Source organism: Trichosurus vulpecula, chromosome 3, assembly GCF_011100635.1.
Source record: "Trichosurus vulpecula isolate mTriVul1 chromosome 3, mTriVul1.pri, whole genome shotgun sequence".
Taxonomy (NCBI): Eukaryota; Metazoa; Chordata; class Mammalia; order Diprotodontia; family Phalangeridae; genus Trichosurus; species Trichosurus vulpecula.
Window position 1 is genome coordinate 33,749,678 of NC_050575.1, and position 9,882 is coordinate 33,759,559.

Genomic DNA, 9,882 nt, shown 5'->3' on the forward strand with positions numbered 1-9,882 from the left:
CCAGCTTAAGGAAGGAACTACCTCCCAGGAAAGTTTTCCTCCCCCCCCCCCCCCCGCCCCCGCAATGACTTCTCCCTTCTGTGAGCAGCTCCTGCACCTTTTTAGAACACCCTTGGCCTTTAAGACAAGTCCTTTATTTTTTGTTTCAGTCCTGCAAGTCCCAGCTTCCATAACTAAATCCTTGGGTGCTTCAAAAGCAAGGGTTATATCTCATTCAAATGTTGAATGAATTTCACAAAAATAACCTTGGATTTAATGAGCCTTGTCATCTAGTCCATCCCTCTGCCTTTAGGCAAAATTATACTTAATCCACAGCAGGGAAAGGGGTCTACCCTGGTCTTAAATATCTATACTGCTTCTCTTGAAAACATGTTCCAGCCTCTGAAAAGTTCCATTACCATTAAGTATCTCGGTATCCAACCTAAATCTTGGTGTGTTGTGCTCCCCCCTAGATCAGTTAGCATCCATTTCCTCCATCCAAGTTTCTGCCACTCCCTGGAGCACCAACAACTCATCCCTTGATTTCCATGATTAAAAGTGGTCAGCCCAGAACATACACACAGAAACAGAAAAATATTTCCCATCACACACAGTTCTGCCGCCTTACGGATACTTCCCCTACACTAGGAGATATGCAAACTCCTCTCAGATTTAGAGAAAAGAGAATCTTAAAGATCTAATTCAATCCCCTTAATTTTAAAGATAGGAAAATTAGGTCCAAAGAGTAAAAGGCACTTAGTGCCCAGAGTCACACAGGGTTAAGTAGACAGCCTAGATTTGAACTTGGCCAGGTCCTCTGACTCTAAATCTAGTGTTCTTTCCACTACACTGCAGTCGCCTCTTGGGATGAGGACAGCCCCCTGCTCTCAAGGCCAAGGATGAAGCTAATTAGCCTTAACTGTGATCTCTTAGGCACTCGGAGTGGAAGGAGAGAAAAGCTTTAGGGAAATTAAAAGCTCCTTCAATCTCAGATCAGGTGGGCCCACTTATCCTTCCCCCATAAATAAAATACTAAACCTGATCTGGGTACACAATAGGCCAGGATAGGCTTGTAAGAATAGAATTTTTCTAGTTTAGACTAAAAGCATAGGATTTTTCTAGTCTCTTCCCTATCGGGGCCTAAAAACAACACACCCACAATCTCTGCTCCTCTCTTGAGGTTTCCCCAAAATGTACCATGCCATCCTTCCTGAAGCCATATAAGTTGTAAAGTTTATTATTAAGCAGCTATCATATGTAGGGCTCTGTGGTAGGCCTTGGCTTCAAGGATCCTAAGTAAGAGACCATCCAAGAATGCAGCGCACTAGCCAGGGCCTGGAAAGCAGTCTCTACCACCATGCCATAAAACCAAGATCACCCATTATAATGCAATTGGCCCTCCTGCCCTGGCATGGATTCCTAGGTCAGCCCTGGAGCCAAGTGGGATTGACTTATACTACCACCACCCCCCTATACCATCTCTAAAGGAGCCCAGGTGCCAGGGATATACCTACACCCCCTCCCCTCCCCATGCGCACACAGTCGAACATGCACATACACGCAAGCTCACTCCCACCCCCCACTTCGGGGAAGCACACACGCTGGAGCGCAGCCCCACCTAGAAGCCACTTCCATCCCTAAGTGTTCGAGGGAAGGGGCTGCCTTAGCGGCTATTTCCCGGGCCGAGCCCTCCCTACCGCAGAGCGCAGCGCCCCCACCCAGATGCGAGTGTTCTCCCCTCCCATAGGTGCTGGCCTGCGGCAGCCCCGGGGGGCAGGGAGACTGAGCCTGAGCCCGCTCCTCTCTCCGACCCCGGGAGAGGGAGAGGGAACACTCACCGGCCACGCATACTGGAAGGGGATAACCACCCGGCCCTTGTCTCTGCTGCCCCGGGCCTGATGGCCGCTCCTGCCGCTGTTGCTACCACCGCCCAAGGAAAAAGTATTCCCACCGAGCACGGGCGTGGCTCCGTGGCCGTAGCTGCAGGGCCCCGTCGGGGTGACTTTGGTCTGGTATTCCTTGAGGCAGACACGAACGTAGGTGTCACACTCATCTCGGCCGCAGCTCCAGTCCGACCCGCTGGGCCGTGCAGTCCGGTTGCTGTCGCAGCAGTCGCCGTTCTGGAGCTCCCCGTTCACGTTCTTCACCGAGCTCAGCTGCAGCTCGAAATATCCCATGGGCTGCGCCGCCTAAAAATAAGACACAAAGAGGGGAGGAGAGGGGAGACCAAACGGTGGGGGCTGGGGCCAGAGGGCGTCCGAGGTTCGCTAGCGGCAGCACCCAGCCCCGGCCCCGGCCCTTGCGGCATCTGGGGAGCTCCCACCGCGCGGGGCCTTTGCAGGTGGCCTTCGAGGAGAGGGGCGTTGGGGCGGGGGAGGAGAGGGAAAGAAGCCGGGAGTGGGGAGAGCAGGCTCGCAGCGGGGGAGGGACAGCAGCCGCCCGAGGAAGCCACGGCCACCGCTGCGGGAGGAGGTAACGCGCAGTTCGGGCTCGGTCCCCCCGGACCCTGCAGACCAGCGCCCTGATTTGGGGAGGCTACAGGCGCGCGTAACCAGCCCCGGGGCAAACAAGCCGCGGACGCAGCCCAGACTTCACGTCTGCGGGGCCGCGGCCGCCATCCCCCGGTGCCCCAAAGCGGCGTCAGGCGGGCTGCCCCGCACGCTCCTGGGCTTTGCAAACAAACAGCAAGGGGGGTTCTGTTTTTGTTTTTAAAGTCGCTGGGGAAAAAACAAGGCAAAAGCCTGGCCAGGCTTGGCCGCCCACACCCCTGCCCAGGGGCTGGAGAAGGCTAAAGTGCAAAAGGCGCCCCCTCCACTGGGACCCCTAACTTCGCGCCCCACTCCCCCCCCCCCTCCCCTTGCTTCTCGGGCCCCTCCCTGTAAAGGGCCAGGAAACGCTTAAGGCTGCAGGGGAGAAGACGCTTCAGCTCCCTGGGGTTGGCAGTCGCCCCTGCCCCCTCCCCTCTCGCTGCACTGCAATGCAGGGGGCTGCGGGGATCCTTCTCCCTAGAAGTCCGCCGGGCCCCTCACCTGAACCCAAATGGTGAGGAGAAGCAGCCCCAGGCGAGTTGCCGCCATCCGCCGGCTTTGCTCCAGCATTGTAGCCGCCACCTTAGCCTCCTCCTTCTCCGCCGCCCTGGGCGCCCGCCTTCTCTGCTGTTGCTGTGGCTGTTGCTACTGCTGCCGCTACTGCAGCCGCAGCCGCCCGCCGCCCGCCGAACCTGAGCCGCACTTTCAATCGGGAGCAAGCGCGGAGCTCAGGGCCATGCAACCTCTGCTTCTGTCCTGCAGCTCCTGCTCCCCGGCGGCGAGCAGGCGGTGGGCAGGGCTCTAGGCGTTATAACCCGCTGTGCTGCTCCGTGCGGGTCGCTGCCCGACGCCTCCCCGAGTGCAGCACGGAGCATTAGCCGCCGTCGCTGTTCTGCTTCCCTGCTCAGGCTCTAGCTCCCGGTGCACAGATTGCTTAGCTGCAGCAGATAGCTTCCAGCCTCTCCCTGTGCGCCCTTACTCCCCCTTCACTGACACCCTACAAGTTCGGGAGCCCAGACTGACAGCTAGCTCACCCATTCCACGCCGCGGCCTGATACCTGCATATTCATGAGAGGGTGGGGCCTCGAGCTTGGGCAGCAGGTGGGCGGGCGGGCGGGAGTGAGCTAGGGGCTGGGCTGGGGGCTCCAGGCTTCCCTTTAAAGAGCTGCAAAGCGATACAGCCTGTCTGCAGACGCGGATGAGATGGCAGAGGTTCCAGGAGCTGCTCGGGTCTGTCTTTTCAGCTGCACGGCGCCGAGGCCGAGCCCGGCCCAGCCTCAACTGTCTTCAGGCTGTAGGTTGTTGGAGCCTTGGTTGAAGACTATGTAGGTTGAAGGGGTGTTAGGGGAGAGATGGGAAAGGTGGTTGGAGTAAGACAAGCCCAGGGCTAGGATCAGAACAGAACTTTATAGCGCATGCACCCTCTCCCGCAGTCTTTGAAAGGAAAGGATGTGGACAATGGCCAAGAAGACTCGATTTCAAACCCGACCTCAGACACTTACTGGTTGTGTGACCCTGGGTGAGTCATTTAACCCCTAAGGTAGCACCTCAGTTCCCTCATTTGTAAAATGGGTATTATAATAATAATACCTAACTATTCTGAGGATAAAAGGAAATAATATTTTTAAAGTACTTTGCAAACCTTAAAGCACTAGATAATGGGAAACTAAGGAAGTTCCCACATATATGTAAAATTGCACCTTTGTCCTAGACATCTCACATAAAAATTTAATACCTTTCAAGTTCTTGGTCATCACCATCACAGAGTTAGATGATGTGGTCTAACCATTCTCTCCATCCTCGATTTCATAATCATCTTCCCAACCATCACCATCACCACCACCATCATCACTCCCAGCCTCAACATCTTTAAATCCGCCAATTTCATAACCATCAACACCACCGGCATCACTAGCATCCCCCATTATCATTATCACGATAATCCTCATTTCAATATCATCCCGGCCAGTACCTCCACCATCACCAATAAGCATCACCAAATGTGCTTGCCTGTCTCAAGGACTACATTTGTATACATTTATCATATAATGTACCATTACCCAGAATATAATGTTGGTTACCTACCCCAACCCCACTAGACTGTGTGCTCCATTAAGGATTATTACATTCTTAACTAAGCTTTGCCAGAGAGGATGGAGACTAGACGTGTGATTCCACTGGGGTAAGGAACTCTTGCATGGGGAAATTCCCTTTACCAGCAGTCATAAAGAGTTCCTAGAGCCATAAAAGGTTCAATAATTTACTTGTCCAGGGTCACACAGCCTTGAGCCTAGGTTTTCCTGGCTCTGAGGCTAGCTTTCTGTTTACAATGCCATGCTGCTTCATGTACTTAATATAGATTTGTCACATTTAATTTTATTTCCTCAACATTAGAAATGTCCAGTTGATAGGGTGAGATGGGGCAGGTGCAGTAGCCAGCCCTGGGAGGTCAGTAAGGCCATCCAGACAGAGAAAACTATTTGTTCAATTCTGTTGGCCCCTTTCTTTGGGTAAAGAAATGCTCCCCCATCAGGGTTCTCCACAAGGATTTGTATTTCAAACAGAATTGGCACACACACTTCACTCCTCACAGCTCTCCCAGTCCAAAATCTTGGCTTAGATGGGCCCCAAGCAGCAATTTGGTGGAGACCATGGTTTTCCTCCTTGACTTCACAGAACAGGAACAGCTCAAATACCCTTAATTAATTCATCAATAAATATTTATTAAGCACCTGCTCTGCTTCAGGTACTAGGGATACAAAAGAAAGTTTCTGTCCTCAAGGAGCTTATATTCCACTGGAAGGAAACAACATATATGCTTATTAGTAAATATGAAACATGCAAAGTCAAAGAACGTATAGGAGGCAGAAGCTGGAAGGCGAATGACCTCATGTAGGAGTTAGCCCTTGAACTGAGTTCTGAGTGCCATATTTGAGTGCCAGATATGGTCTGGCTAGGGCAAAAGATAGCAGGACTACAATATCTCTCTTGTTATGGACACTATGCCTCTATTGCCATTTGTTAGTCCTGTGATGGGGGAAAAATCTTAAATGATCATCTTCAATTTATTATGAAATGAATATTCTAGATGATCTCTAAGATTTCTTCTAACTCTAAACTGTGATTCTTCTGACTTTTCTAGGAATAGGAATGGCTTAGAATCCCTCATCTGTGCACAGCCTTATGGATTCTGATCATCCATGGACTACAGCCCTAGTCCTACACCTCACAACCCACACCCTGTATTATGCAACATGTACACAAATGGGACGGATAATTGTGAAGACTTCACAGGGTCAAATACAGGGGTTACACTCTTCTCATATTTCTGAAACAGGGAATATCTAAGGGAGTAGGAGAGGTTTGGGATTTGGGTGACTCTGGAAGGTCAGGGCCTGGAGCTGTGGGCATGCCCTTCCCCCTCTCTCAGATGTTAGCACCAAATAGGAAGATAATGGACTACCTGTGAGCTATTTGTTCTCTGCTCCAGGAAGGTCTCTTCCCTCTCCTCATTTCTTCTCCTAGACTTTGAAAATAGGGAAAATCTGAATGGACCAGATCAACCTTGGTCCTCTGTCTAGTTTTCCTGCCTAGACTGTAAGCCCGCTTCCCAGCCAATGGTGAGAAGGGACAGAGGTGGGTGGGAATCCTTTCATTAAGAGTATAAATTAAGGCAGCGTTCCCTTTTGCCTCATCTCCTCCATTATGGAGGTGTGCCCAAATCTTGCAAGGTTTATAAAATAAATTTACTTTGCTTCTCCTAAAGTTGTCTCTCCTGTTATTTGAAAATTCCATCCCATACATACAGAAAAGAGATAAGCAGTTAAGCACTCAACACAAAAGAAATGGAATAAGTAGAGATTCCCAGAGCTATACCAAAGAAGTATGGCACGAAGACCAAGAACAGGACAGAGCAAAAAAGCTGTACCTAAATTCTGCTGCTATGCTGAGACACCACAGTGAGGAAACTGACCCTATACTCTAGTTACACAAATGCACCCAAGGCTGGGAAAGAGGCTCCAACCAGCCTCAAGACCAGCAATTCTATTTGTGCAAAGACTTATTAATTGGTGCTTCAAGTTAGCTTGGACTATGAGCTGAAAGTATGAGGAGGGAAACTGTTCAGGAAGAGATTTTTCCCAAATGCTTTGCTTTTTACTCAAATATGAGTCTTTTCTCTGTTCCTTGAAGTCTTAAATAAACATGTTCTTAGTCAATAAGTATTTATTAAGCACCTACTATATGCCAGGCACTGTGCTAAGTACTGGGGATACAAAGAAAGGAAAAAAAAAACAGAAACAAAACAAAACAAAACAGTACCTGCCCTTGAGGAACTCATAATCTAATGAGAGAGACATTATGCAAACAAATATATGAAACAAGCTATCTACAGGATAAATAGGAAATAATCAACAGAAGGAAGACACCAGAATTAAGAGGAATTGGAAGAGGCTTCTTGTAGAAGATAGGGTTTGGCTGGGACTTGAAGGAAACCGGGGAAACCTGGAAATAGAGAAGAATGTGGGGGCACAGCCATTGAAAATATCAGCTCTAAGAGATGGAGTATCTTGTTTGGGGAACCTCAAGGAGGCCAGTGTTATTGGATCACAGGGTACATGGGAATTACGAAGACTGGAAAGAGGTGAGGGGTGATACTAGGTTATGAAGGTCTTTGAACACCAAACAGAAGATTTTGTGTTTGATCCAGGAGTTGATAGGGATGTGGTCTTTGTTAGTCTAAGTGTTAGAAGGGAAGCTAAAGGTCCTTTGAGAGACACAAGCTATATTTTTATGTTACTAGGGGAGTCCCTGATTGAGGGGATAGCCATCAAGATTATTACTAGATAAAGACCTCCAGGATTCAGCTTGGTCCATCTTGTCCCCAAGATTCAACTTGGTCTGTCTTGTCAGTGTTTAAGGTTAGAAGGCTGTTATACTTTGAGGTAGGTAGTGAAAATAATATCCCTAGGTGACAAATCAGAAAACTGATACTCAAGGAGGTGAAAGGACACACAGCTAGTCAATGTTTGAACCAGTACAGCCTATGTAGGCTCTGAGAATATAATGTCGTTCCCACTGTTAAGTCAGATTCCCAGAACTAGGCTGACCATATTTCCCTTCAGAGTTCTAGGGGTCAGATGTGATTGTCTAAAGCCATTGTCTCAAGCCACTGCCAGTGGAGAATCATTTAGCCAGCTTTCCTTGTGTGTGTGTGTATGTTTGTGTTTGTTTAAGAAAGGGGTATTTACTACTCTGGTATAGGAACAGTTGGTATAAAGCATCCCTCCAAGTCCATGACACTTTCTCTTCAGTACACACAAGGCCCTGTACACACTAGGCTCAAGCTCATAGAACTCATCAAGTAGAAGAAAATACTTTTCTTCCATTCCTGGGGTGCTCCAGAAGATCTTTCACCTTATGCATGATGTGGTATCTGTGAGGAACTCCTTGTAGAGCCTTGAATCTAATCTCTCCTAGGCACCCAGTGATTGCAGACGCTGCTACCAGCTGATCTAGACATACTGTTTAGGACACCAATGGGAAGATAGAGCCATTGCTGTCCAAGATGTAGTTACTGGGACACTGGGACCCAACAACCTCTGTAGCCTTCAAAGCTAGCAAGGAACCTCTCTGGTCCAAAGCAGGGTATGAGGGGTGGAGATGTTAGGGGACTTGTCTGAGCCAAAGCTGAGGCTTCTCTTACCTACCCTTGTCCCCAGGCAGTTGTGTTTCAAAGGGTTCAACAAAAACTCCACACTCACTCCAAATTCTCAACTCAAATCACAAATTTACACCAGGATAGATGAAGCAGAGTAGAGAGAAGGGACTCCTAGTGAAGAGAGAACTGTGCAAATGTAACTGAAAACCACAAGTTAGATTCTAAAGAAAGTTAAGAAACTTGCCTGGTTGGGGATGTTGGCATGTGAAAGGGAAGAATAAAGAAGTCAAGAGGGGCCATATTGTGGAGGTCCTTCAATGCTAGACTAAGGAACGTAGATAACTTTGCTGAAGTTAAGTATCATGTACTCTAGGTACTTGTGTGTGTGTCATATCCATCTAACAAACTGAGTTTCATAAGTTCAGGGGTTCCATTTATCAACCTTTACCTTCCCTTTCAGTACCCAGCACAGGCTCTGAATGCAGTAGATGCCTAATAAATGTGGTTTTAAAAAATTGAATTGAATGGGGAGTCACTAGAGCAGGAGTTCTTAACCTTTCTGGGGCATAGATCCCTTTAGCAGTCTGCACCCTTTCTCAGAATAATGTTTTTAAGGGCATAAAATAAAATACAAAGAATTACACACAAAACTAGTTATATTGAAAGACAAGTATCAAAATAGTTTAAAACAAGTTCATGGACCTCAAGTTTAGAATCTCTGCAGTAAATGTTTTTGAGGAAATTTGCACATTAGGAAGACAATTTTTTTCAGCTGTGTGCAAAATTAATTGGAAAAGGGAGACAGCAGTAACAAGGAGGATAATTAGGAGCTTGCTAAAACAGTCCAGATGTGAGAGGTAATGAAGTCTTGAACTAGGGTCTGGGCTGTGGAGATGGAGAGGATGGATGAAACCATCTTGTCCAACTTTCATTTTACAGAGGAGAAGCCAATGCCCCGAAAGGGGACTTGGTGATTCACCAGCAGAGCTAGTCTGCTGACTTCAAATCCAGCAGTCTATTATATCATGGTGTTTCTTAGCCAAGGAGACTCCGGGACTGGTTGCATTTGGGAAAAAGAGTAACACATCAAAGAAGATGCTGAAGTTTCAAGCTTAGGGCTTGGAATTACCATGCTTTTGACTCCAGCTCTTTCCTTTAGGATGAAGAACCAACCTCTAGACTCATGTTCCCTAGTAATTAGATCCAGCTCCTAACCCAACACTGAGGGATGTCTGTCTACTGGGTCAACAATAACTAAGGTTGGATAGCATGGTGGAAAGAACTCTGAATGGGAGCTCAAAAAACTTTGGATTTGAGTTCTAGTTTTTTTTTATTAACTCTTATGTTACCTTAGAATAACTTTCCTATCTCTGGACCTCAATTTCCTCATGTCTACAGTGGAGACTTCAGAATATCTAACTTTGGAATATCAAACCCTAACCTCCCTCCTGCACTCCAGTCTCACATCTCCAGTTGCCTGCTGGATATTCTCCATATCCCCCACATGGACATTATGCAGGTATCTCAAGACTGGCATTTCCAAAAAAAAACTCATTATCTTCCTTCCTAAATTTGCTACGTCTCCAAACATCTATAATTCTGCTGTGAGTACCATTATCTTTTCAATAAAAGAAGTTGAAAACCTTCCCCATGTTGAATCGTCAAGTGTCGTAGATTCGATGTGTACATCTCTTGGGTCTTTCCCCTTTGCTCCAC

General features: G+C 47.9%; 1 protein-coding gene across 1 annotated transcript; it reads right to left on the reverse strand.

Annotated features, from left to right (window-relative positions):
* Positions 1–1,649: 1,649 nt before the first annotated feature.
* Positions 1,650–3,110, reverse strand: LOC118841987 (protein jagged-2-like). The gene is made up of 2 exons (XM_036749702.1): positions 3,009–3,110; positions 1,650–2,168 (listed from the first exon to the last, which is right to left on the reverse strand). Exons 1-2 carry the CDS (start codon positions 3,075–3,077, stop codon positions 1,650–1,652), a joined length of 588 nt encoding a protein of 195 aa, XP_036605597.1. The 5' UTR covers positions 3,078–3,110.
* Between the last annotated feature and the right edge of the window lie 6,772 nt (positions 3,111–9,882).

What these genes read in the sequence shown, in the direction of transcription:
- LOC118841987 (XM_036749702.1), bottom strand. Translation starts at nt 3,077, where the DNA reads ATGCTGGAGCAAAGCCGGCGGATGGCGGCAACTCGCCTGGGGCTGCTT. An exon ending in TCCTCACCATTTGGGTTCAG is followed by an intron (nt 2,169 to 3,008) that starts GTGAGGGGCCCG and finishes TCTTATTTTTAG; the next exon opens with GCGGCGCAGCCCATGGGATA.